The 27,198-nt window shown below is 50.9% G+C and overlaps 2 protein-coding genes across 4 annotated transcripts in view; one reads left to right on the top strand and one right to left on the bottom strand.

Moving 5' to 3' along the window:
* UBASH3A (ubiquitin associated and SH3 domain containing A) overlaps window positions 1-2,309 on the top strand; it is a 32,063-nt gene extending 29,754 nt beyond the window's left edge. The window contains exon 14 of the mRNA XM_081138467.1: window positions 1,702-2,309. Coding sequence (XP_080994593.1) covers window positions 1,702-1,839 — 138 coding nt within the window. The 3' untranslated portion in view covers window positions 1,840-2,309. The remainder of the gene's footprint in view (window positions 1-1,701) is intronic.
* Window positions 2,310-3,795: 1,486 nt separating this feature from the next.
* On the bottom strand, window positions 3,796-15,619 carry RSPH1 (radial spoke head component 1). 3 transcript variants are annotated; one of them, XM_081139016.1, is made up of 9 exons: window positions 15,434-15,619; window positions 14,125-14,238; window positions 13,917-14,022; window positions 10,749-10,839; window positions 10,100-10,235; window positions 7,896-7,967; window positions 6,775-6,934; window positions 5,921-6,076; window positions 3,796-3,997 (listed from the first exon to the last, which is right to left on the bottom strand). In XM_081139016.1, the coding sequence occupies exons 1-9, from the start codon at window positions 15,485-15,487 to the stop codon at window positions 3,945-3,947; spliced, it is 942 nt and encodes a 313-aa protein (XP_080995142.1). In that variant the 5' UTR covers window positions 15,488-15,619; the 3' UTR covers window positions 3,796-3,944. The 3 variants fall into 3 exon arrangements, with proteins under 3 accessions (XP_080995142.1, XP_080995141.1, XP_080995140.1); XM_081139015.1 differs by having other exon boundaries at window positions 13,917-14,011; window positions 14,102-14,238; window positions 15,434-15,610; XM_081139014.1 differs by lacking the exon at window positions 15,434-15,619 and having other exon boundaries at window positions 14,125-15,356.
* Window positions 15,620-27,198: the final 11,579 nt, after the last annotated feature.

The raw sequence follows: 27,198 nt of genomic DNA, 5'->3' as shown, positions 1-27,198 counted from the left end.
AAAACAAAAAGGACAACAGCTGGGCTGGCTTGCTCTAGGGACCCCGGGGGACAGAAAGGAGCCCCCACCCCGTCTTGCCTTGGGAGCCATCCAGCCGTGGGACACACAAGAGCTTGTTGTATGTGGCAGAGTGCTCAGGGCTGGGCTGGGCTGTATAAACAATTACAGAAAAAAACAGCAGGTGACAGTCACGTCGAGAAGGATCATGGGTGCTTGGACGAACTTGTGGAACGTTACCAACAAAGCACAGGTTGCTCTTATCTAGTTAGAGAGAGGACTTGAGGCGGGCAGACTTGAAACTGAGACCCACCCCCTGCCCCTGTCCTGAAAATCTACACAGGGTTGTACAGATTTTTCTAGGGATTCCCCTGGTCAGCCATAGTGCCACCTACTCCCTAGGTGTTGTTCTTGCTCCTGCAATCGTCCCTGTCTCCCTCCCCCCGCGTGCTCCTGTGCTGCCCCCTGGTTTGCTGCACCCCTTCCCACAGCCCTGGGCTCTCCTGGGGGTCCCTGTCTCCACACCGACCGCAGCGCTGCACACACCAGGCACTGACTGAGAATGACATGTGGACCCTGTCCCCAAAACCCACTTGTTCTAGTGACCAAATTCCCACCCACACCCGAACCCTTGGCCTCCCTTCTCGAGATGCCAGCCTTGAATTTCCAAACTCCTGAAACTTTCTTAGGCTGATGATTCAGTGTCCATCCCCCACCCCCGGCCCGAAATAAGCTGCACTTGCCCGCACATGTCAGGAATTCATCAAGGGGCTCTGCCCAACCCTGGGCCTTCGGGGCAGGGGCAGTGGGAAACAGCCCTTCACCACCCTTCCCTGGGCCCCCCACCACAGCCTCCCCCCCAGTCTCTGAGCAGAAGGAGGGGGTCATCCCTGAATCAACACTGGCCTTCACTTGGATTCCCCCCTACGTGGTGGAAAGTTGGCAAGTTTTTTCTGACATTAAAAAGAAAGCGCCCAGCCGGGGTGGCTCAGTGGTTGAGCGTCAACCTAGGATCCCAGAGATCACAGTTCCATTCCCGGTCGGGGCACAGGCCCGGGTGGCGGGCTCAACCCCAGCAGGGGGCGTGCAGGAGGCGGCCGATCAATGACTCTCATCATTGATGTTTCTCTCTCCCTCCCTCTCCCTTCCTCTCTCTGAAACCAATAAAAATTTAAAATAAAAATATTAAAAAAAGAGAGAGGAAGAAAAGGGAAGCAAAACATATAAACCAAGGCCCTGGCAATAAAGATCTGCTCCAACACATTCATTTCACAGATGAGAAATTGTCTCAACTTCCACTTTGCTAATTTTTCCTGGGGTCTGAGAACTCGACACCTGGACCTTTCTTGTGATGCTAAATTTGAGAACCTAAGCCAGCCTTCGAACGGTGGACAGGGTCCTCCGCCTTGGCGCTGTGGACACGTGGGCGGGATAGCTCTTTGTTTGGGGGTGTCCTGTGCATTGTGGGATGGTAGCAGCACCCCCTGACCTCCACCCACTGGACAGCACCCCCAGTGTGACAGACAGGAGCAGGCGCTTCCCACTGTCTAGGGGGCCGCTCCCCCCCCCCCCCCGAGAACTGCTGTGTTAGGTGTCAAGGAGACAATGCTGGGCTGGGCACATTGCGCCAGCCTCCAAGGTGTATGAGTCAGTTGGCTTTTAACCTGGTATAAAATATTAATAAGCGATTTAACTCTGTTCTAGATCCCTTCTCTGGGAATGTGCTTCTGCGAGGAAAATAAAGAGGAAGGAAAGTGGGAGTTGGTGGCCCCTCCAGTGAAGACACTGACCCACGGCTCCAATTCTGCGTTTAACTGGAAGAACTGGATCTTGGGCAACTGAGAGTCACCATGACGTTTGCACAGCTGCACAAGGGACAGGCGAGGCTGGCACAGAGGCTGTTAGATGCTGTGGCGTGAAGGGATCCTAGTCTCTCTCGCCTAGTGAGATCTGTAGGAGCACAAGACGCACTTTTAGGCTCCGGGAAGCCTGCTGTCTCGTTCAGGTTCATTACCGCCTGTGGATCTGTGACCCTGCAGACCAGCAGGCTCAGCTTCGGGCCGCCTTGTAACAGGTGTCTGCCATGTGGCTTGCATGGAAATGAGAGCTGTGACTCTAATTTCCAAGAGTTAAAGACTCACCACACACACACCCCCCAAAAGGGGATGTCCACTTTATTTTATATGTTCCTATTTACCAAGTTCCCAACTGTTTTTCCCTTTTCTATTTCGATCAGTCTTTGGCTGTGCCCACACGGGCAGAAAGAGGTAGAATATTCAATAAAATGAGAGGCCATCCGCCAGACCACAACCAGGAAACTGCTGCTTGATGGCCACACCCTGGGTATTAGTTTCCTGTTGCTGCTGTAACAAGTCCCCACCACAGAGTGGTAAAGACAACACACATTTTAAAACACACACACGATTTATTCTGCTGCAGTTCTGGAGGCCACAAGTTCTAAAGCAGGTCAATAGGCTGCATTCCTTCTCGAGGCACTGGGGAGGATTCATTTCATTGTCTTTTCCAGCTTTTAGAGGTGCCCCCCCATCCCTTGCTCCATGCACCTTCCTCAATGGCGTCACACCTTCAACTCTCTCTTGTCCCTCTGCTCCACCGTGGGGCGTCCTGCTGCCGACCCTCCTGTCTCCCTTTTCTGAGGTCTATTGTGATGACGACATTGGGTTCACTGGATAATCCAGGATAATCTACCATCTCAAGACCCTAACTTAACCCCAGATGCAAAGGCCCCTTTGCCCTGAAAGGCAGCAATGCACGGGCCTGGGGATCAGGATGTGGACGTCTTTGGGGGCCACTCTTGAGCACACCACACCCCAGCACATCGGGGCTGTTATTACAGGGGCCCAGGTATGAGGATTTGAGACCCCCTTCTTGGTGGTCATTCTCAGCTTCTCCTTTCTCTCTCTTGATCAAGTGGAGAGGGGAGGTGGGCTTTGAAAATGGGAGGAGTGGGTCCTGTCCTGACTAACACGTAAGACAGACCAGACGGGGCCCCACCAGCACAGTGAATCTACCCAGAGGGTGTGAGGAAAATGGTGCCTCTGACTTGGAGAAGTTGGTCCCTGTGGTTGATGGGGGTCTTGACAGTAGTGTCCTCTCCCCCCCGCCCTGCTGAAGAAAAAGGTTGTCCGAGTGCTCGGGAATAGGGCACGGTCATCATAGTCGCCCTCAAACCTCCGCTTGCCCTCCTGGACCCCCGGTACCAGACCAACCTCACTAACCATCATGATGAATACAAACTTTGCAAGTCAAGCTAATGGAATTTGGGTTGTCCACAGATGTCTGGGTTCACCCTCTCGGGGGGGGGGCACTTCTGGGTCTCATGCCCCTAGGTAATGAGAGGGCAGATCACATGAGTAAGCTGAACTAGGCACAGATTTAGTGTTTGGGGTGGTAGAATAGATGTACATGGTTGGCAGTGACTCCTGTGCACAGCTCCCTTATCGCTAGCTGTTCTGGAACAGCTTCCAGAAATATCCCTGCCACCCATTTTGATAATTTCCCCACAATTATGACGTACAGATGGGGGTCAAAGGTCAAACCTCAATCTGAACTTACCCCGCAGATCCAGCCTGAATATGTGAAAGTGAGAAGAAATGAGGCTGGGCTTGCACACAGCCTGGCGGTGCTCATCTGCAGGAAAGGATGCCAGGCCTCAGCCGGGCGTGGTTGTGGGGTCATTGCTCTCTGACACCCCATCACACAGAACAGCTCAGGTACCACTGAAAACCAGGGCAAAATAACCTGGTAACTTTCAGTTCAAAGAACTTGAAGCACAGGTGATTTCATCAACAAAGGAGAATAAAAAATTTATTTGCAATTGAAACCATTTTCACAAACAACTAAGTTAAGAAAGATCAGTAACTGGTTAGTGTCAACCCCCGAGCCACAGGCATTTGTGTGACAGTCCCCATTCTCTGGGCCCCTTCTTAGTCTGGAGGATCGGACTGTCTAGGTTCATCTTCTTCAAAACCCGGATTTCCTGGGAAGGAAAGGGAAACGTAAGTGTTTGACACTCACTTTTTTCTTTTAAAATTCATTTGCTAGGTTGGCATTCTGGACTGGATAATTCTCTGTGTGGGGCTGTCCTGTGCAACATAGAGCATTTAGTAGCATCCCTGGCCTCCACCCCAGAAGATGCCCGCCACCCTGCCCCACCCTCCAAGTCTTCAGACATTGCTAAATGTCCCCGGAAGCCAAACCCACTGAGCTATGGCAATGCCCCTTCTGCCCAGGCTATTTCAGGAAACTAAAGTCTCAGATGCCAGCTGGATCCTGATGTCAAGGCCCAATCTCTCCCAGCCTGGTTCTCGGACTTCTCGTCCCGAGACTTGCTCATGCTGACCCCTCCTTCTGCTCCCCCCACCATAGGATCTGGGTGGGGAAAGCCTTACATCAGAATGGAGCCCCTGCCTCCGGCCTCTGGCTTGGCCCCAGGGCACCCATCCCCCACCTGCCCCAGAGGAGCTCCCTAATTAGAGGCGCCCTCCCCACTGTGCTGTGGATCTGGTACAAACACCAGCCACCTCAAGCTCTCAAGGAAAGGCTATTAGAAGGGACCCTGCCTGCTCCCCACCAGGCTCTGCTGTCTGTCTGGCCACCTCCAGCCCTCTCAACTCACCTGGAGGTGCCCCCCTCTCAGAAATACTTCTTAATACTGCTCCAGGTGAGTCACGTACCTGTCCTGTACCCACCAGTCACACAAAGGTCACACAATAGCCATACAGCAGCCATGCAGCGGTCACACGGCAGTCACACTGAAGACACAGGCAGTCAAGTCACTGATACCCTCTGAGCTTTCTGTCCATCCACAGGGCTCAGCAAGCATGGCATCTCCAGGTGGAGATGCTCAGCACCCACCCAGAACCCTCTCGTGTGAACACATCTGTGTGGTTAGACGCTGTGTGGACCTGGGCCCGCTCCACCCTCACGGAATCCCACGGGCACTGTGCCTCTGAGGGGTCATTCTCCTCTGCATTATGCAAATGAGGGACATAGGAAGGATAGGACAAGCGGTCACAGCCACTAGCTGGGGAGGCCAGGATTCCGGGTCCGGCTCTCAGCCACAAGGCCACAATCCTTTGATGTGTTACCACAGTATTTGGGATTGTATTGCTCACAAAGGTCCAAATCTGTGTGTGTTTAAAGCATTTAGATAGAAAACAGCTTTATGCCATTTAAGTATTTCAGATATTATTTTCAAAAGAAAAGGAAATATATTTGCTCTTCATTTGCTGCAGAGACAAATTACGCTGCATGGGGCCCAGGCCCAGGGACCACATATGTTGGGCTGTTCCCGGACCAGCGGCAGCCTGTCCACCAGGAAGCCTGCTTTGCATCAGACATAGGACATTTTTTGTAAGCACAGAACCCTGTCTGAGTTTTCTGGCCATGCCCTCAGCACTTGGGGAGAGATTTATAAAGATTCCAGGAACCGGAAGCCCCAAGCAGACTCAAGGTCACATCCCTGCCCCAGGACCTGCAGTGGCAGAAGCTTCTAGATAATGGTACATTCAAACCCACTTAAAAAGACCTGGTTCCCAACACTGCCCGCTCCTGCTCACACTCCTGTGACCCAGACCTGGTAAACCATGTAGTAACACACAGCCGTGCTCCGCATCTCTATCGGGACCCTGCAGCCTGAGGCCTGCTCGCCTGGTAGAAACAGAGATTCGCAAAGAGCAGAGAGCGAGCATGCGTCGCACCTGCTGTCCCCATAGGAGGTCCTAGGAGGGAGCAACATCCTGTGGGTCTGACATGAATTCATAGAGGGTCCTCAGAGATCTTCTCAGCCCTGGCCCCGGAGCGGCCTTGGTCAAAGGGAGGAGAGCCCCACAGCAGGTCCCAGTGTGCGTGCGGCCTTCCTCCCCTCCAGCCCTCCTGCTCCCCCAGAACTCAGGCTCACCCTGGTCCAAGTTGTCGTAGCGGAACTCCTCCCGGCCAAACTCATTGCTCTCCTCCCTGAAGGTATCAGGCTCTTCCTCTCCAGACTTCATTAAATCGGCCTCCGTGTCTGAAATGTCCACCTGCGGCTGGGCCTCCTCCACAGGCTCTCCCCCGCCTGCGATGAAACAAAGGGGAGCGGTGTCCAGCAGAGCACAGGCCTGTTCCTCCCCTGTGTGGCACCCTCTCTCCCTCCTCCCGAGAGCAGCACCCTGCCAGGGGACCATGCCTCCCCAGTGGGAGTCACCCAGCTCCAGCCCAGGCCTGGCAGTCACAGTGCCTGGTTCAGGGATGATGACTCTACTTCCCAAGGGTTTTGATGACCATACTGAGAAAGAGCAGCTCTCTGTTCCCCAGGGTTCTCCAGTTGATTGGGTGACAGTTTGGTAAAGTCAATGAGGACTAGTCTCCCAAGGGAAGAGAGCAGAGCCAATGCCTGTGAGAGCAGAGACCAGGGAGCTGGGGCCTGATCCAGCCTCACCTGAGGCTGGCTCCACCCTGGCCTCTCCAGTTCTAAGAACCAATAAATTAGTATTATTTCACTAAGGCCAACTAGGCTTGGCTTTTAATCACTTGCAATTTTTCAACACCCCAGGCAGTCTAATCACTCCTCAGGACTTCTTCAGGGAGGGGCCTGGCACCCAGCTGCTGTCAGCTGGCTTTCCTGAGGTTATGCCCATGGCCAGCCAATCACCCACCAAGGTCCCCAATAGCCCCTGTGCACAGGAGGGACCAGGACTCAGCTCCCGGGAAGCAGCCCGGGCAGAGGCTGTGCCCAGCCCCTCCCCACCCCACCCTGGGGGGGGGGGGCCATACCCTCAGCTCCCGGGGCCTCCTCCTGCCCAGGAACACCCACGGGCGGGTGCTCTTCAGCGAGGGTTGGTGTCCACAGAGCCAGTTCTGTGATCTTGTTGGCCTTCCATTTGGGGACGGCTGTTATCAAGGACTCCTCCTCCTCTTCTTCTTCCCCTCTCTCCTGTTGAAGTTTAACAATGTGAATTTGCCACCATGTGTGTAAACTCTGTGGGACGCTTACAGGAAGGAGAGAAAGGTCTGGTTTATAATGGCTTTCGAGCATTTGCATAACACGATTCAGCGATCGGATCAACTGCCAGCTATCGAGGTACAATCTAAGGGCTGAACGTGGCCCTGGAAGGAGCTGGGACCAGAAAGGGGAGGGCAGTGGGGACACTGTGCCCATGTTCTGCCCACGGACGCCAGGAAAGCCTGCAGAGTCTCACTCCCCAGCTCTAGGGCCGTTCAGACATGACCAAGATGAAACGCGCTTTCCAGTTGCTCAGCCACACTGCTGCTCTGAGTCCTTCCATGCAATAAAGCGAACATCATAGGAAGGCCCCAAAGCACACTGAGACGGCCTTGTGGCGATGTCAAAGGGGGTAAACACTAGAGCTCTAGTCCCAAGGACTATGGAGGGGAAATAAAATTCCGAGGCAGCTACTTTCCATCACTCAGCCCACAGGAGGAAATCCACGGCATGTCACGACCCCGAGCCACGAAATACAAGCCTGAAGCCGCATCCACATGCTTGTTTCTATTACCAGCATCCACTTTTACTCCATTTCAGCTTATTAAACGTTGCTCACAATCAGTTTAGCATGAACATTAATGTTAAGTATTGGAAAGGAACAAAAAGGGGAAATTGTAAGTGCTGGGAGTCATCCGAACACACCTGAAACACTGAGTTATGGCACAAATTTGGTGACATCACTGTGACAGATCTCAGTCGTCGTTTCTGGGACCTAACTGTCCAGAGCCCTGGGGCTGGCTCAGAATTACTGGCTCCTAGGCAAAAAGACTAGGCCTAGGTCCCAGGAGTAACTGTGAAAGGGTAGCGTCTTGTTCTGGGAATTCGGTCCTAGACCAACGCACGCACGTGAAGAGGGACCATGGAAACACGACAGATCCCTGCCACCTACCATGTCTGTGAGGCGGTACTCCCCATGCTGCTCGCATCCGATGTCAAACACGTACTTCCCAGGGCCAATGGGCTGCGAGCACAGAGAAACCAAGAGGTGCTTCACTCTTGAGAGTCCGCACCCAGCAGGAAGTCCAAAATGCTTTAGGAATGTTACCCCGTAAGCCCGCCCACATCATGCGACTGGGGCAAGTCCGATACAGGCCAAAGAATGCTTTATGAACTAAAGGCTACCAGAATTGCAACTATAGGGCCTGTTTTGTCTGTTAAAACTTAACTATATTTTATCTCTTTATAAAAGTCACGTGTTTGTTACAAAAGTTTTACTAAGTCAGCAGCCACGGGCAAACTAGGTAGCGATAAAACTACTGATATTTTGAAGTAACCTCTGTAACCTTGTTCCTAGGACAGAGGGTTTTTTTATTAGAAATCTGATCATAATTACATGTACTGACTCCTACTCTATGTTTACTAGAAATTTGGCCCGGATGCCTTCCCATAGGTACAGACACTCTTCCACGACCCCATCAACCCGGCATTTTACTTCATCTGAGAATGGGAATCTGTTTCACTCGTTCACTATAGCTGATCTTGGTCTGCTGACACTTTCCTTTGACCAAGACTCTATAGTAGACATATTCTGGGTTAGATCTCTGTGCGCACTTTAGAGAGCGTCCTCGGGGTAAATTTTCAGAAGTATCATTTCTGGACAAAGGTATGTGCAGTGTATACACCCGAGAGTGAGGACCCCGCAGCAGCGCTCAAGAGTCTCTTTGTCTTCAAACCCTCGTGTTTTTTCCTGGACCTTAACATTTTGTTCTATCTTTACACTTTTTTACTATATAAAAAATCATTTAAAGTCATATATTTTAAGTTATTAGTAAGGTTGATTTTTTTCACTATTTTGACCATTTAAAACACATCAATTGATGTGCTTTACATATTAAATGCTGCAAATATCCTTGCCCCATTCATAATATAACTCTCAAATTTCCTGTATAGTGTTTTCTAATCTATAAGGGATTGTTTTTATTGGGCAAAATCTCCTGGCTTTCTCTTTATATTTTTGTTTAGAAAGTTTCTTTTGTCATTTTAAAGTTAACAAATATTCACATATTTTTCCTGCTGTGATTTTCTTGTTTACATTTAACCCTTTATTCCCTCTAGACGGTATCTTATCTTTATCTACAGGCTGCAGGACAAACTCTCATTTTCTTTTTCTCCCAAGTGGTTACCAAGTGGTCCCATTTCTTGGCTTCTCCCATCGTTTCTTTATCAATTTGAGATGACTTTCTTATCGGGCGCTGACTTATATACACGCTTGGACCGTCTCTGAACTTGCTGCCTCACTGATCTTGTTGTCCTAGTAAACACCCCCAGGGTTCTGCTGGGAACCACCCATAGGATGCGTAGATTTGAGGAGAATGTGCTGTTTTACAAAGACTGAAAGGAGAATCTGTAATCAGGGCATGAATGACACGTGAATGAAAACTGAGTTTTACGAGAGTCTGCAGCTACTTCATTCAATCAGTTCAGTGTTCCCTATGTCAACCTAACATCTTTAATTTGCTCGGCAAACTCTTTTGTCAGGGACAGTGTCTGCTCAGCCCCTGATCAGAGCTACTGCGGATGCCAGGCTGGGAAGTCCCAAGTCAGCTGGGTTTTCTCTCTACCCCACTAGGGATCGGATAGGAGGGCAAGAAGAGACACAGGTCCTCCCCCAAAGGAGATGACAGGCATGGGTGCTGCGAGCTGCAGGCCTCAGGCCCGAGGTCTCACCGCCACCAGGAGAGGAAGGGCTCCTGGTCTCCCTCCCCAGCTCCAGCCTCGGGCCCCCCAAGGAAGAGAAAGTCAAAACCCCCACATGCTCATAGCAGAAGATGTTCGGTAATTCCCGACAAATCAGGATCTCACATCTGATTCCCCCGAGATGGGCACACAACAGGAGGTCAACATGCCTGGTGTCCTAAGGCCATCCCAACCACTGCTGGAAGAGACTGTGATTTACAGAGAAACAGGCCAAGCCTTCCCGCCCAGCTCTGCCCTCTGTGGGTACCAGGATGCTTGGAGGAAGGCACAGCTGCCCTATTTCCCATATCAGAAGGATAGGAGGGTTTCCTGAGTTTTTAGTACTTTTACGGATACACAAGCTGGGGAGGAGGGTACTGTGTATTTCACTGGCAAACATCACTTCCTCTTACTTACGTTTTTGTTCAAGAACTTGCCCTGGTACCTGTGGTTCAGGTGAATGAGCTCGGCCGCACCTTCCTGCTGTCCATTCACCCAGGTCCCCACATACTTGCTGCCAGTCTCTGCGTAGACATAGGTGCCTTGCCCATGCCTGGTTAAGAGAGGGAACATAGCGCCTTGTGTCTGGAAGCCCTGAAAAGCCTCCCAGGTGTATAGACAGGCATCTCCATTGAGGGTGGCCAGGTGGACACAGGATCACAAGCCGTCAGTCCTCTATAGCTGCCCCATCAGAGCATGCCTCCTGCTCACTGTGCCAAAGCATGGGGCGGGCATCACCTGCGGACAGCAGGGACCTTCCCGCAGGTCAGCTGATGCTCGTGGGAAGAGGCAGCACTTCCGGGAGCTGAGGCTCCGTCCCCAGAAGGTTCTTTTCGGTGTCCTCAGGCCCAGGGCCCTAGGGGGAAGGACCCACGTGCTCTCCCCGTCTGGTCTGCACCTGCCCCGCAGTGCATCATCCAGCAGCCTCGCCTTAAGGCCATGAGGGTCAGAACTGCCTGGCAGAGTTGGCTCATGGACTTTGCCACGATTCTGTTTCTTAATAAGACATTGCCATATTCTCATTACAAGAATCAATCTACAGGACTAAAAGGAGAAAGGCCCAAACCTTTGGTGAGCAGACCACTCTCCAGTGTAGGTGTCGTTGTTGACATAGTAGTAGATGCCGTGGCCGTGCCTCAAGTCATCTGCCCACTCCCCTGGAAGAGACGGCACAAAACCAAGCGCCAGTGAGGGGAAGGGTGCCCGCCCTCCTTCCACTCCGGCTTCCCCCCGGGCCCTGCCTCTCGGCCAGATGGCGTGGAGTGGGGAGCTGGCTAAGGGAGTTACTCAGGGGGTCGCTGAGCACAGGGCTGGGCAGGTGTATGTATGGGAGCCACAGTCACGTGTGCGTGGCCAGCAGTTGGCCAACAGCACAGCAGGGATTTAAACCAGGGCTTGCCTGCCCTATTGCCAGTGGTCCCAGCTCCACACTCCTCAGCCTTGGTTGTGTTTACTGATCCAGCAACCACTTCCAGGCTCGATCCTCAGCGGCCTGCCAGCACCTCACTCCATTCCCCACCTCGCCACCTGGCTCCAACCCGGGCACCTTCCTGCCGGGCCACCCCGGGCAGCCCCGCCCGCACACAGCTTCATGGGAGTGGACACGACGCCCTTGCCAACTAGGCCTCTCCGAGGACTCCTCCCTTGCCTGAGTGCCCTCACCTACTCTCCTCTGTGCACGGTCCTGCCCTGGCCACTGTGGCTCAATTGGTTGGAGCTTTATCCCATGCACCAAAAGGTGGCGGGTTCAATTCCAGGTCAGGGCACATGCCCAGGTTGTGAATTTGGTTCCATCCCCGGTCGGGAAGCACGCAGGAGGTAACCAACTGATGTTTCTCTCTCCCCCCTCCTCTCTCTAAAATCAATTTTTTTAAAGTATAAAGGTACTGAGAGTATTCCTTCACCCAAAGCTCACAACATCTTCAAATCTTGCAGCTCACATAAGAACGAAACTTAACAGAGGTTTCCAAAGTTCCAAACTATCCTAAAAATGAACAAGGGAGCTGACCTCCATGGGGGTGCTGCAAGAAAAATATATTAAGTATTTTGCAGAAAACTTTCAAAAATGAAAGAAAAAGATTAAATTGCAAAAGGCACTAAAAGTCAAGCCAGAGAAGACTGGTGAGCAAACTTTTTAAAAAGTCCCAGTTTACCTAACAACTTGTAGAGACACTGATATAATTATCATAATCATAATTGGATTATAATCAGTAAACTGTAGAACTGAGGAAGGTAGCTGAGAGAAAGGTCACTTCCCTGCTTCCCTACCTCTGGTCAAGTCACCCGCCAACCTGCCCCCCGCCCCCCAGTTCCCTGCTCTCAGGGCACTACAGCTTCTGCCCATTCCTGGGCTCCCCAGTCATATGTGGCCCGGCATCTGGGAGACTGTACTGGGCCCTGTGCTTCGGGTGCAATATGAGCACACTCGCTCACCTGCAAAAACCATCTGTGCCCCTTCTGATGGCAGTCAGCCAGCCAAGACAGTTATGAAGGATTCTGCCATGTGCCCACTTTGACTTTGTGATTGGAAGATGGTTCCACTCACCAAGATAAAAGTAACATTGTAGTTTCTGACCTCAGAGAAGAAACTGAGTAGCAACTGCACCCTGCACATTACAGAACCATATGGAGAAACAAAAATGTACAACTGTTTCCAAATAAGTGTTCTATGCTAGCTAACCTTCATATTAACAATTCCTTCAACCCTTTTTTCTGAGTATCTTTTATATATATATTTATATGTTGTTCAAACTAGATTAACATCTACATTGAAATAAACAATGACAACAATGAGATTTGGCTCCTAAGGATTTGGAAAGAATTAAATTAAACCCTAAATTAAACTGTTTAAAGTTGATTTTTCAAAACAGCAGGTGTTTCCTCTGGAGCAAGTCTTCTAAGATCCATGAAACAAAACAGAAATTCCACATCTAACAGAAAGAGGGTTGACACTCTGCAGCTGGACCTCAGATCTGGCAGAACCTCTTTTAGAATTCCCAGGTTCTGGTTTTCTCTGGCAACAAGACAGGCAACTCTAGCTTGCATTCTAAGGATGCCACCTTCATTAAGAGGTGATACTCTCACACAGGTATGTGGTCACCCAGCCAACATTTACTGAGTGCTTCCCATCCATCGGCCACAATTCTGAGTGTTCCATGTGTGTTAATTCACTGCAGATGAGAAAGCTGAGGCAGGGAGGGATAAGGTGTCCTATACAAAGTCACACCTACTGTCACCACAGTTCCAGGGCTGGAGTCACAGAATTTTTGGGAAATCTGATGAAACCAGACAACTTCTCCCCAGTAAAGAAGCCCAGAACACAGAATTTTGCACAGTTTCTGAAGGCTCACGCCCACTCCTCACTTGTGTCTCTTCCCAGGCTCAGAACTTCCTTCGTCCCTTGATTAGACCAACACTGTAGGCAAACCAGGTGACAATGGTGTCTGGGGCAGTGGTGGGGTTCTTGGAAATAAGGGAATGAGAATCTTCCTGAGACATCACATTGGCATGTGAAGAATTGTGGCACAGATAAGAACACCGGTTTTACAAGGCAGAATGCCTCTCTGACAAGAAGCCCTCAGTGAAGGCCCCACCAGGTCTAACAAACAGTGTGTTCATCAGAAGAGGGATCTAGCCCTGGTGGGTGTGCTAAGCAGTTAGAGCATCGACCCCAGGACTGAAGGGTCACGGGTTTGATTCCCTGACAAGGGCACATTCAATCCCTGGCCCTGGCCAGGACTCATTCAGGAAGCAACCAATCGATGTGTCCCTCTCACATTGCTGTTTTTCTTCACCCCACCCCCTCACCTTCCACTCTCTCTAAAAATCAATGGAAAAAATATCCTCGGGTAAGAATTAACCAAAAAAAAAAAAGAGGGATCTACCAGAAACGGAAACAGCAAAAACAACTTCAAAGAGACAATGCTACAGAGCAGCTAATGTCTTGGGTGCAAGGTTTGTGCTCGCCCAGCAGCCTCCCTTGCATTTGCTCCTCAGTACACAGGCTCACAGAGAGAATGTGCTGGTCACAGGGACAGTCATATTTCCCATAATTACGAGGCTTGCTGGTTTCTGCATCAACCCTGTAAACACAGGAACACGGTTTGCATTTGCTAAATGGCTGACTAATCTGGAGAACTTTAAACTTTCTCATTTATCTCAGTCTTCACAGACAAGTTCAATCCCAAAAGAAGACCTCTGCAGCACAAAAACCTGCTTTGTGAGAACATTTTACCTTCATATCTTGATCCATCTGGGTATATAAAAGTGCCTTGCCCATGCTTTTTATTTTTAATGTATTCTCCAATGTAGCGAGCACCACTTTTAAATCTGTAGGTCCCCTGAAACACATTGATTATAGGATTCACATCATTCCTGAATTAAACACTCACTAACAGAGTATTAAATACAGAAACCTACCCACTCAAGTCACCGATTCTGACCTGGCCGTGTCGTTTACCGTGTTCATAGCTCCCCTCATACGTGTCCCCGTTGGGCAGTCTGGCCTTCCCGTGGCCATGCCTCTCACCTGCCTCATTTCGGTCCCCTTCATATTCCTGGCAATGACAAAAAAAGTCAGCATAGTCGCAGCTGCCACATTTTAAGTGCCAAGCATGTGCTAAGCACTTTATAAATAGTATTGCATCGAATCCTCCCAATCCTCGGCCCAGTTTACAGGTGAAGTAGGTAACCATGTCTGGGCACTACAAAGTTACAAATCCAGTGGGGACATTTGAGGAAAGAGTCTACAAAGCTGATTGGGCAGGTGTTGTAGGTTGGGTTCCCTCAGAAACAGACCCTGAGCAAGTGGCTTTTTTTTTTTTTAAGTGCTCCTGGGAGAAACCAGGAGGGGGGCGGGAAACAGAGAGGAAAGAGGAGGCTGCCAAGCATGGGTGATGTCCACTGATGCCGGGGACTCATCCTCATCGCACAGGGGATTCCTGGTTTTCAACACTAGCTGCTGTGGGGGGTATGCGGCTCCCCCTTCCGGCCAGGTGGCTCCAGGCCATAGAGGGGCTGGGAGACGCTTGTATAGAGCTAGTTACAGCCAAGCAGAGGTGCTAGATTTTTTTGTTACCTTGAAACTATCTAGCCCTGAGCTCTGCACACACACAGAGGCTGAGGCTAGGAAATGCTCACCCTCTGGCTCAGTGAGGCTCATCAGTGGACAGTCCACATGTGCTCCCACGGAGGCCAGCTCACCTAACTGGTTGCACGTCCCTTACCTCCTCTCTGCTGCCTGAACCAAGGAAAACTTCCAAAGACTCTGCTCAGTTCCCGTAAGAGTGAAGAAAGCACACGTGATTACAGGCTACATGGTGGTGTCTTCGGAAAACCTTCGCTGAGCCTGAGATCACCTCAGCATCTCCTGGAGGCTGCCAGGAAGCGCCTTTCCGCCAGCCGCCCTAATCCCGAGGGGCCTGGCTCCACCGGGGAAATGCTTATTCGAGACCCAACCGTACCACCCAGCCATCCCAGAAAGCTGCCCGGGCGGAGGGCAGCAGCGGGGAGGCGGCGGCTTGGGGCTTCCACTTGGAAATCTCCGCCTTCGCTGGGATGGGTGGGAGGCGGCCAGCAGATGGCGTGTCACCTTTCCCACCGGCCTCCCGGGCCAGCACCCGCTGGGCCCGCGCGGTCTCCGTTCCCGGCTGTAATTGGTCTCCAGGCCTCCCTATTACGCGAACCCGGCCTCCTGGGGTCCTCCCGCCACCGCGCACCCCGGGAAGCCCCTCCCTCACCCGGAGCTCTCACCCCAAAATCAGTTTCTCCCTCCTCCTCCAACTCCTCCGAGCCTATGTCCGACATGGCCTCGTCTCAGCTTCGATCCCCGCCGCTGCCGGCGCGTCTCCTCGGTGAGTACCCGCCGCGAGCACCGCCGAGCACGGCCGCGTCCCAGTCGCCATAGAGACGCGTCCAGCCCCGCCTCCCTCCTAGAGCGGGAGGACGCACCGGAAGGCCCGTGGAGGAGCCACGGGCAACCTTCGGGAGCTGTCATAGCAACAGGACACACGGGCCAATCGCCGCCGCAGACGGGAGAGGAGGCGGGGCCTGGGGCAGTCCCGCCCCCCTGTCTAGGCCCGGGAATCCCCTTAGCCGGATGCGGGGTGAAGCGGGCACTAGCCCTCGGGCCGAGAGAGGAGGGCGCAGGTGGCGCGCCAGCTGCCTCTAGAGGGGGCTCCAGCGCCGCGGGGTGCGGGGCACCGCCCCTTCCGGCCCGCCCCCGACTCCTCCCCGGGCCTGGTCCGCTCCTCCCGCCCCTCGGGGTGGGCGGGCCGCAGAGCTGTGTCCTCCGAGATCTCGCCTCGTGTTCGCCAACGTCTCCTGACTCCAGGAGGCAGCTCTGACCTCAGCAGATGCGCGTCCACACCCCACTCGCACGCACGCGCGCTCGCAGAAACACGCGGGCACGCTCGCGCTCGCGCTCACTTCCCACGCGGACGGCCCCTCTTCCCGTCACCTGACAGTCCCCCGCGGACATCCGACACCGCTCCCCACTCCCCCGGCCTCTAGCGATCTCCCTCCCAGTTCCTCTGCCCTCGCCCGACCCCGGCCTCCTGACGCCCCGTGAACTCCGGCGGGAGCCCCTAAGGCAGCCCCTCTGCCCCCAGCGCCCGGCGGCCGTCGCCACCCCGCACTCCCGCACTCAGCCCACACGCAGACCAGCGTCACCGGCTGGAACTCGGTGTCTCCACTTCCGAGCCCTGGCCGGCTGCTTAGCCTCACGGCCCACCGCCCCCTTCCTGGACCGCTCCGTGCTGCCCACGGAACCAAACCGCAGGCGGTCCCCAGGCTCGCCCTTCACGCGCCCGCTTCTATGCCTTTGCCATCCCCGCTCCCTGGAATGCCTTCCTTCCCGCAGCTGTACCAAAAGGCACAGCCATTCTTCAAAGACTAGCTAAGGGGCCATTTCCCCCAAAAGCCCCAAATTCATAATGGCAGCCTCAGGGGGAGAGCGGGGAATGGACCTTGGGCGAGGAAGGATTTCAACTCTGTGTATCATCTACCATCCACCCATCCATCCCTTAGTGGGAAAAACAATTTACAAGCAAATTAACACGAACCTATATTGCTTATTAGCTGCAAAGATAAAAAGATTATAAACACCAAAATTTAACAGGCTTTGTGGGTGTGGGTGTGGGTGTGGGTGTGTGTGTGTGTGTGTGGAGGTGAGGAGTTTGGACTAACGATCATCACTTTCTTTAAACTTGGCAGTTGCCACATTGACTATAATTGAGCGTGTCTTTAAAATAAAACACCAAAAATATTGTAAATGTTAGAAATCTGGAATGGAAATCAAGAATATGCACATAGCCCTGGCTGGTCTGGCTCAGTGGTAAGAGCATCGGCCCTCGGACTGAAGGGTCCGGGGTTGGATTCCGGCCAAGGGCATGTAGCTGGGTTGCAGGCTCAGTCTTCGTCCTCAGTCAGGGCTTGTGCGGGAGGCAACCCATCGATGTGTCTCTAGCACATCTTTCTCTTTCTCTCTCACTCTCTCTTTCTCTCTCTCTCTCCTTTCCACTCTCTCTGAAGAGCAATGGAAAAAATATCCTCAGGTGAGAATTCAAAAAAAAAATGCAAATAAATGTTGGCATTTTTCATATAAAAATAAACGTCAGTAATATAACTCTCAAATTTGCTCTAACAATGACAGTAACTGATGTTTGTTAGGCTCTGACTGTGCTGGTATGTTTTAAGAGTTTCACATTAATTATCTCATAAAATCCTCGTAGTCATTTCCCCATTGTACAGCGAAGGAAAGGGAACCTCAGAGAAATAAAGTCATTGCTCAAGGTCATACAGCCAGTGAGAGTCAAACCAAGTCTTCTGCCTGAAGGGCCATTACCATCGATCACATTCTTCTGCTCCCCCCAGGTCTCTGACTTGAAGGAATCACCCTGGTTTTCTGGGAGTGACCTTAAACCACCTACCAAGCAGCGAAGCACTGGCTCAGTAAGTCTTAGACTGAAAAAAACAAAGTGGCTTAAGCAAACCCCGGTCTCCATCACATCGTTGGCAGCTGGGTGCCTGGCTACAGCGCTGGGGAATTCTAAAATGTACTAGTTTATTCCCATGAATGCCAATTAGGGTTTCTGCCCCCAAAATCTTTCAACACAATACGTTCACTACACTCCAGGTTAAGCAACTGTCCAAATAAGAAAAGACGGAGTTAACAGCAGGACGCCTCGCGGCAACTGAACAAAACCCAAACTCCTCCTTCCAGGAAGAGGCCCTCCCAGCTCGGTCAGCCCAGAGCCTACCTGCCTCTTCCCCTGGAGACCTGCTGAGTCCTGGGAAGTGCAGACAGGCCGGTTCCCGGTACCTCTGACCCCTGACCCCTGGGTGACCCGGAAGTGCTTGCTGATCACAGCAGCAGCTCTTTAATTCGGAAGGCTCTCAAAAGCCTTATTTAACTCATCTTCCTTCTTTCTAACGGAGAATGAGAGGCAAAAAGGGAAGGACATCCTTTTCCACCTCTTAAAAACCTCATCAGGGAGCCACGTCCCATAACCCACCGGCAGGGGCTTCCCATAATCCACTGGGAGGGGTCTCCCATCATCCCCCAGCCGATACTTCCCATCGTCCCCCAGGAGGGATTTCCCATTGTCCCCCAGGAGGGGTTTCCCATCATGCCCAGCAGGGCTCTGGCACAGATGTAGCCCTGGGTGGAGCAGGGCGGGTCCAGGCCGCAGGGCCTCCGGTGAGTGGCGAGGAAGCAGCGCACGGCTCCTCCGAGCGCCATCTCCCCAGTAAGAAATTTCCTTCTTTCCTTTCTGACGTATAAATGAGAGATCCCGCCTCTCCCCACCTCACGCGCCAAGTGAAAACAGAGTGAGTGAAGACAACTCGGCCGTGGCCCGTCTCCACGGGTGCCTTCTGCCCCCACGTGGGGTTGCCCAGGGGAGAGAACGTGTCTTGGAAGCCCTCCTGGGGGTCCCCTTCCTGTCTTCCACACCTTTCCGACCCACCTCCAAGCTGGGGGGCCGGGCAGCCTGGCGGTTGCCATGGTGACTGCTGAGTCCCTGAGCCTTTCTTCTGGGCTCCCCAGGGCCACGCGGAGACAAGGCCTTAAGAGTTGAGGGGAGCCCGAAAAATGCAAACAGGGTGTTTTGTTTTTCATTTCAGCGTCTAGCAGCTGCTCAGATAAAAAGCAGGGACTTTCAACAAAATGAATTCAGACCCATCTTAACTATACAAGTACGAGGTTATTAAATATTTGTATTCTTGCAAACTTAACTATTATATATGCACGTATGTAAACATACACTTATAGATATAGGTGTATAGATAGATAGATAGTAGAAAAAAGACAAGAATTGCAATTTCTTTTTTAAAAGTAGAGTTTTTCTGGCATTTAGTGGACAGGAGTCATACCCAGGGTTGGAATCCTAGCTCTGTTTACTTTTTCCGAAGCCAATTTACCCATCTGTAAAATGGACATAATAGTGAGCTGCCCTCTTGGGGCTGTTGTGAGGTCTAAATAAGACGTTTATAATAAGCTTAGCATAGTACCCAGCACACTGTAAAGCACTGAGTACCTGTCAGCTAGTATTGTTATTAATTACACTGTTGTCACGAATAGAGTAAGCTAAGCACCTTTTCTCTATCAGTAGGTCTCTGGGGAGCTTTTGACAACAGTTTTGACTCACTTTCAATCATTTCTTCCTGAAGAGGATCACACTGCTAAAGAAGGTTCAGCCAGGTAACTGTGACCGTCAGAAATTAGTCTGTGACAAACAGTATGTTTAGCACATAAGCTTAAACATTAGCACTAAATACACATGATGGTGGGAAGAGACTGACGTCTCTAGAAATATATCAACACGCAGATTCTTAAGTGTAAGTAAGTATTTTAGCTGTTCAAGGTTACGTTTCTTGTATAAATGGCAACCAACAAGGAGGAAATAACCAGGTACATACACACCTTACCTAAGCTATGAGGGTTAATGGACGGATATTGAAAATACTGTCATCAAGAGAGAAAAACACATTCTTGTCCGCCCAGAGAGTAGGATTATCCAGTGGGGCAGCCAGGGCAGAGATGTGTCAGGAAATCCCACAGACTGGAATTACATGTCCAGCAGCAGCTCAAGGGTAGGGACTGTGACTCATCTCTGCTCCCCTCCCTACCACGTAGCACAGAGCCCAGCATGTAGTAAGTGCTCAAGCAACATAAGAAACTGAATGTTAGATACCGTTTTGCCACAGAGCTGTACTTTATGCAACACGTGGGGAAGAAAAAAACAAAAGTAGAGTACATCAATTTTTAATTCTTTTTTTTAAGATCTAGTTTTTTTTTATTCTTCTTAAATCACATTCCATTTTCCAGGGGTGCTCTCAATACATCAGTTAAATAACCATAGCTGGGTGTGCTGCATCCCTAGAGCACAGTCTGGGGCTGGGGGCGGGGGAGGAGGGAGAGACTATGAGGAAATGAAAAAGAAAAGCATAGACCCATTCGGGGCAAATTCAACATGAATCCATGCAGTTGAAAAAAACTAGCCGAACTGTGATACCTTATGGCTCCATGTTCGCCCCCATTCTAAAACGGGTATCGCTCTTTACCAGTGAGTGTGTGAGGTTGGCTCTGCTTTTGATATTACAGATGACCCTGCTCTGGCCAGCAGTGGTAGTGGGAGACCCCATAGAAAAGGGGCACACCTTCCAGGGCCTGAGGCTGGATCGAGTTCTCCTGGGAAGGGACAGGGGAGGAGGCTGCCAGCTGAGTGACGTGTGCACTCTGCTCTCAGAATAAGGCACCCCCTGCCCCACGCACAGGAAGGTCCTAAGGATCAAATAAGAGAATGTCAGTAAAAATGCTTGGGAAATGGCAGGTGCTATGTAACTGTAATGCATAACTCAGGTTTTTAAATCATTGGTTAGATAATATTTGATGCATACAGAAGAATTCCTGTTCACTTATGTCAGTAATGGGGCAAAGTAATGTACCAGAACACCTGTGAAAACTACTCGATCTAAAGGAATGAATGAATGGACAGAATCACTGTGAACATCTGAGTGTGTAGATCTCTGTCCACATCTCAGATCCAACTCTAGAATTCAGTTACACAGACTGAGGAGTTGCTGGGCCAGTGGGCAGGAGCACTGAGCCTAAACACATACCACTGCGTTGCCTAGAATGGGCCCAGTCCCACTCCCTCCAGCAGTGAGTGATCCCCACTGCTCCCTCGCCTGCTGTAAGGGATTTTTCTTCTCTTAATTTGATGGGTAGAACAGTTCCTGATGGTGCCTTTACTTTGTATTTCCCTGGTTCGTTGTGAGGATAGGCCCTCCCCGCCCAGAGGCCTTTTCTTCATCTATATGAACTATTGTCAGTAATTCAGGTCATTTTCTACAGGGCAACCTTATCTATCTGAGTGTGTCATTCCTTTTTTCTGAAATGTGATTCCCATGTTTCTCTATCTGGTAAACAATTCTTCAACTTTACTCCCCTACCCCAATGTCACCTCCTTGGGGACACCTTTCCTAACTGCTTCAAGCCCCTTCTGACCGTTGCTCTGGTTGTGCTCATGTCACACTCCCTGCACAGTGGCGACGCATTCCCAGGTTGGTCTCCCTGAGTTTCCCAAGGGCCTTGACCTCCCCCACACCCGCACCTCCCCCCACCACCGGCACCTCCCCCAGGTCTAGCCCAGAGCCTGACAGGTGTCTAGGCTTAAGATGATTAAAATTACTAAATGCCATTGGCAAATGGGGAAAATACAGTAAAGTACAAAGAAGAAAGTGAAGTTGACCAATAGCCCCACCTCCCAGAGACGGCCACCATTGGCCTTCTGGTGTGAACCCCCTGAGCTTTTTAAATGCATATTTATTTGTAATTCATTTCATTTGTCACTTGCCAGGATCATGGGTCATTGTGTTGTGAAGATGTTAAAACTTCTTCAGAAGTGTTTTAAAACAATATTTTACCTTAAGCACACATCAGAATTATCTTGACTCAGTCAAGGTTCCATAAAGAATGAACGGAAATGTTTAATGCAAGTTTGAAGGTGGTAGGGGCACTACTTGAGCCCACTGTCCTCCATTAGGCTGTTAGGAAAGTACATCTCAGGTCGTTCCTGGCACCTCCTCATCCCCACTCTGGGACGACCACCAGCAGCCCTCCTCAGCCCTGGCGCTGGCCTCTGCTCACAGCTCCGACAAACCTGCACTTTCCTGAGCCTTTCTGTCCTCCCAGGAGCACCTGGCTCCTAAGACAAGCCTCTGGGCAGCTATGGACCAAATATGGTAGTTAGGAGAGCTGAGTGAGCCCGTTCCCTCCCCTCTACCAAGACAGAGCCAGGAGGAGTTTAGGTGGTGTTAGGTTTCTGAGGACTGGCACCTGCCCCATCTGCACTCTGATACCGGCTGGGATCCACTTTGGGCCATGCTAGGCCACTGGCAGTCACTCTGGGCAGTGCTGGAGCTCATCAGCTTAGTGTCATTTATTTATGGCACTGGGTACAGGGTCTCGGTGCAGGGACCCCAAATGACCCTAATCATAGCCTTCTTTCTTTTAAAATTTTTATTTTATTTGAAAAGACACCCCTGTCCTTTTAGATCAAATGGAACTGAAAGGCACAGCTTCGTGCCTTCTGCTTCTCATCTCACAGCCCAGAGGTAGTTGCTTCCCATTCTTGGCCTTGTGTCCCGGATACCCTCCCCCATATTTCTAAAGACTGAGTACCCTGACTTTTCTGTCTGGTTTAGACTTATTGTTTTGGAAATTAGATCCAGCTTCCTGGCATCCCTTCCCACTCCCCTGACCCGGTGGGATGAACAGATACGGCCCCCAAGGATGACTCTAAATATTGTTCAAAGCTACTGCCTGGGCCCTTCCCATCCAGGACAAGAACCTCTGGGAGCCTGGCTGGGCTCAGCAGGCTCAGTGGTTGAGCATCAACCTAGAATCCAGGAGATTCCCCGGTCAGGGCACATGCCTGGCTTGCGGGCTCAATCCCCAGCAGAGGGCGTGCAGGAGGCAGCCCATCAACGACGACTCTCTCATCATTGATGTTTCTATCTCTCTCTCCCTCTCCCTTCCTCTCTCTGAAATCAATAAAAATATATTTAAAAAAAAAAAACAAAACTCTAGGAGATGGACTTTTATACATTTGTCAGGAGTTCTGCGACCTGAGGGGCCGGGGCCAGGGCCTGGACAGCTCCTCTCTGGGCCCCACAGGACCTGGCAGGCCTGCTCCTCCATATTTGATGGGCCTGCCACCGCTCCCTGCATATGGACTCTTGTCTGCCTGGAGCACAGGCCGCACTTCATGGTTTTCGTCATTCTGTGTGTCATCAGTAGTCATTAAACAGAGCTCTTCCGTGTCGCCCGTTAGCCCCCACATTGCTAGAACTCCTGTTTGTTGGTCAGTGGAGACAGAACGAAGCTTCTCTTCTCTGGATTAGTAAACAGGTTTGGTTTTACCTTTCCTTGTCTCTCAAATAGTGGCTAACACATTTATGCTTTCTGGGGCATTTTCTTGAGCTCTGAATGAAATCCAGTATCCTCAGGGCCCCTTCGGGGAAACAGCACCCAGATAGGCAGGGCTGCCCTGGGAACATCTGCTCCTCACCTGAAGAGACCGAGCTCCTGGACAAAAGGTCCTTTTTGAAAAATCTGACTTCTCATTACAACCCCAGCTCCTAGCACAGGGTTTATTTGTGCATAAAAGGTTCTCATTCTAGTGCCTCTCACGTGAATGGCCAAACTTTCCAGTAGGTGTCAGAGTTGTCTGTTTCTTAAGACCAGGGAAAAGGAGTGACTCCTCACTGCAGGCTAGGGGTGGCAAAAGCTCTCCCTTCAAACTGGTTCCGTCCACCTGTTTGTCCTCTCGGCACTGAGGCTCCACGAGACACTCACACCACCACACAAGTCGGCAATGACAGAAATTAACCATCTCATTACCTTCCAGCTGTCCTCTGTCACTGTTCCACCTGTGACCCTAAATCTTCCCAGTTGTCCTCAGACACCAGGGGCCACCTCCTCTCCACTGTCAGCAACTGACTTTACCTTCTGCAACAAAAGAAAAATACAGGGTGTCCCCAAAAAATGTATACACAGTTTGAATACCATTATTAATTCCAGTGGGTTAAATCTGAAAAGAAACAGCAATTGAACTATCAGCTGTTAAAGTGTGTATACATTTTTTGGGACACCCTGTAGATAAGACCTCTCCACTCATCTTCCCACTTACAAAATGATCTGTCTACAGATTGTCCCTTCTCTGTCCTAACCTAAAGCTCATTCCTCCTCACATGGTTTGGATTCCTTTTCTTGCTGCCTCTGAAGGGACGTGTGTCCCTGAGCCATAGCCACCCTTCTAGTACAGACCTACTCCCGTCACCTCTGCTGACTTCTTGAGGACCTGCCTCCTAGGAGAAATGGCAGATTCCAGGTCTGGAGCAGAAATTGTACAACATGAGCTCAGAACATCTTGTCACAGTAGAGAGCAAGGACACTATCGAAGATACCAGGGTCATGTCAGAAGGACTCGAGACAATTAGAAAAGGCTCCCAGTGGCCAAAAATGGCAAATGAAACAATAAGGAGCTGAGTCTCTGCAGTGGATCCAAACACACCGACTGCAACTCAGTCCACTAGTGCATACAATGAAATGCAAAAGAAATGTGTGGATAACTTGTGAAGACTAGAAAACCAACTCATAATTGTGAAAGTGACAAATACAAGAGGGAGCTTGCACTTATCCTGCCTTTCATATGTAAACTGTACCTCAGAGTGCACTAACTGGTGTTAAAGAGCTGATGAGTCCTCGTTACAGAAGTGTGCTAGCAAAGAGAGAAAGCCTAGAAATAGTTTAGCAAGTTTCACCCCCCCCCCCCGCCCCCGTGAATTCTGACCTCTAATGGATTAACGACCTTAGTTAGACAAGGAACATCTAAGACTCCAGAAAGAGTTGATAGATGTCGCGTGCTTGCCTTGAATCTACCCAAACCTGATCAAGCCCCTAGACCTCGTCGTCAGTTTCAGGAAAAACGAGGTGCAAGAGAGCACATGAGAGCGCACCCTGAAGACAGCACAACACACAGTGAAGGACACTGCATGGCAAACGGCCTGGCCTCTCTAACAACAGCAGCACGGCGCTGCGGCAGAGAGGGAGGTGCCGGGGAACCTGCGATGGAGAGACCCAGGAGACTCATCAGGCAGCACACGTGTGGACTGTTTGGATCCCACCGAAGGACAGACGAAACTGAGAGAACATTTACAGGACAGTCAGGGAAGTGGGAGCACAGGCTGGATACTGGATGCTACTGTGGAATTATTCTGTTTTGTTGTTAAAATATGTTTTTATTGATTTCAGAGGGGAGAGAGAGAGAGAAACATCAATGATGAGAGTCACTGATCAGCTGCCTCCTGCACGCCCCCTACTGGGATCGAGCCCGCAACCAGGCATGTGCCCTGACCCAGAAGCGAACTGAAACCTCCTGGATCATAGATTGATGCTCAACCACTTAGCCACGCTGGCCGGGCTGGAATTGTTCTTGTTGGGGGGATCCGTGATAATGGTATTGTGGTTACGTTTAAAACTATCTCTTGCCCTGGCCGGTTTGGCTCAGTGGTTGGAGCATCGACCCGTGGACTGAAGGGTCCCAGGTTCGATTCTGGCCAAGGGCATGTACTTCGGTTGCAGGCTCATCCCCAGCCCTGGTCAGTGCGCGTGCAGGAGGCAGCCAATCAATGTGTCTCTTGCGCGTTGGTGTTTCTCTCTTTTCCTTCCACTCTCTCTGAAAAGCAATGGAAAAAATATCCTCAAGTGAAAATTTAAAAAAAAAAAAAAAAAGCAAATAAATGTTAGCAACACCAGAAGCTAAGAGAAGGCAAGAAACAGATTGTGCCCTGGAGCCTTCCAAGGGAGCACGGCCCTGGCAACACCTTGATCTCAGACTACTGCCCTCCAGAACTCTGAGACCATAAACGTCCACTGTTTTCAGCCATCCAGTTTGAGGTACTTTGTTAGGGCAGCCCTGGGGAACGAACATAAGCCCCTTCCTCACCCTCACATCAGCTCCCCTGTGAGTGGACTGCCTGTTCCTGCACCTGCCTTTTGCTTTGTGAACTCTTCCAAGGCAGAGACTGCTGTTGACTGAGGCCTCGGTGCTGGCACAGGGCTGGACTCTGTCGGCACCCAGCTCACATCTGTTGGGTAAGAGCAAATGTGCCTCTCACTTCGTCTGTTCCTCTCTTACTGAAATAAAATCAAAATAAATTCAAAGCCAGCATGGAAGTTTTGGGTTAAAGCAGGGTCCCGCCCAGGTAATGGGCTCAGCTGGCAACCCCGAGGCTGGGGACCTGGGCTCATCTCTGGAACCCTGGCCATGGCTGTGTCACCGGCAGCTGAGGGCACTCCGCTGCTGGCCTGGGATACCTTGTCATGATTTTGAAATACTGGATATGGAAAGTCCAACTGGATTGGAAACTCACTCGATTCTCACTAGAAAAATCAATATTACATGTCAATGGGAGAAAAGGAAGAGTTGTTAGATTCTTTAAACATCATTTCAACTGTTGTAAAATTTGTGTGGTTGTAAAAAACAGCTTTAAAGTTATCTACCTGCATGAAGAAAGTGTCTCTATGGGGATGTCCAGCTGCCCCTCTGTCCCGAGCTTGTGTGCAGCCATTTCAAGCATAAAACCTGGATGTTTGTCAAAACAATCAAAATTTTCATTTTAGAATGTTATAAAATTAAAACATTAATATTTTCAATTAGCAAATATGACATGGATGACCCCAGGTCCCCTCTGGTTTTTCCCAGCATGCCACACAAATATTATAGTTTTCTCTGTGAGAATGTGAGAAACTGTAGGATGCCCTGTTCTGTGCCACATCGCAGTCATTTGTGCAGCTGGCAAACCTGGATCAGTGCCCTCTGAGTCCATGCAAGACCTGGGGGATCCCTCTGACCCAAGATAGATTTAGAAACAACTAGTCCCAGCTCAGGCGGTAAGTCAGGATGCAGAGGTGTCAGTGCCCAGAAATGCAGTGAAGGTTGCTGGGGAGGACAGGAAGGCTGACCTGGCCTCAGAGGTGGCGCTCACTAGGAAAGCCTGGAGGCGGGAGGGCCGCAGCGGGAACACCACATGTGGGGCCAGGCCTTGTTTTCCAGGTACTAAAGAATGTGCTCTCATTCCTGCAGGCGACAGGGATCTTGAAGGGTGTTCATCAGGAGTGATAGAACTCGACCTGCTTTAGGAAGGCAGTTGGAGGCAGCTGGAAAACGTCCAAGTTCCAGGAGAGAGGAACCTTGAGCAGACCGCAGTGTGAGCTAGAGAAGCACCTGGGAGAGAGATGGGAGCCAGACTGGGCTGGTTTGGGGATCACAGGAATGGATCGTTAGGGGAAGGAGGAGAGGAATTGCGGGGGGTGGGGGGGCACTGAGGCCCGCAGGTTTCCTTTCTGCATGAACACTTCTCAAAAGCATAAAGAAGGGGTGCATTTGATACGACCCAACTCAGTCAATAGAAAGAGGTATTAGGGTGTTCTGGAAACAGGGTGGGGA

Source organism: Miniopterus schreibersii, assembly GCF_964146895.1.
Source record: "Miniopterus schreibersii genome assembly, chromosome: 5".
NCBI classification, from domain to species: Eukaryota; Metazoa; Chordata; class Mammalia; order Chiroptera; family Miniopteridae; genus Miniopterus; species Miniopterus schreibersii.
Note: the sequence above shows the minus strand (reverse complement) of the source record. Positions and strands in the feature narration are given on the sequence as shown.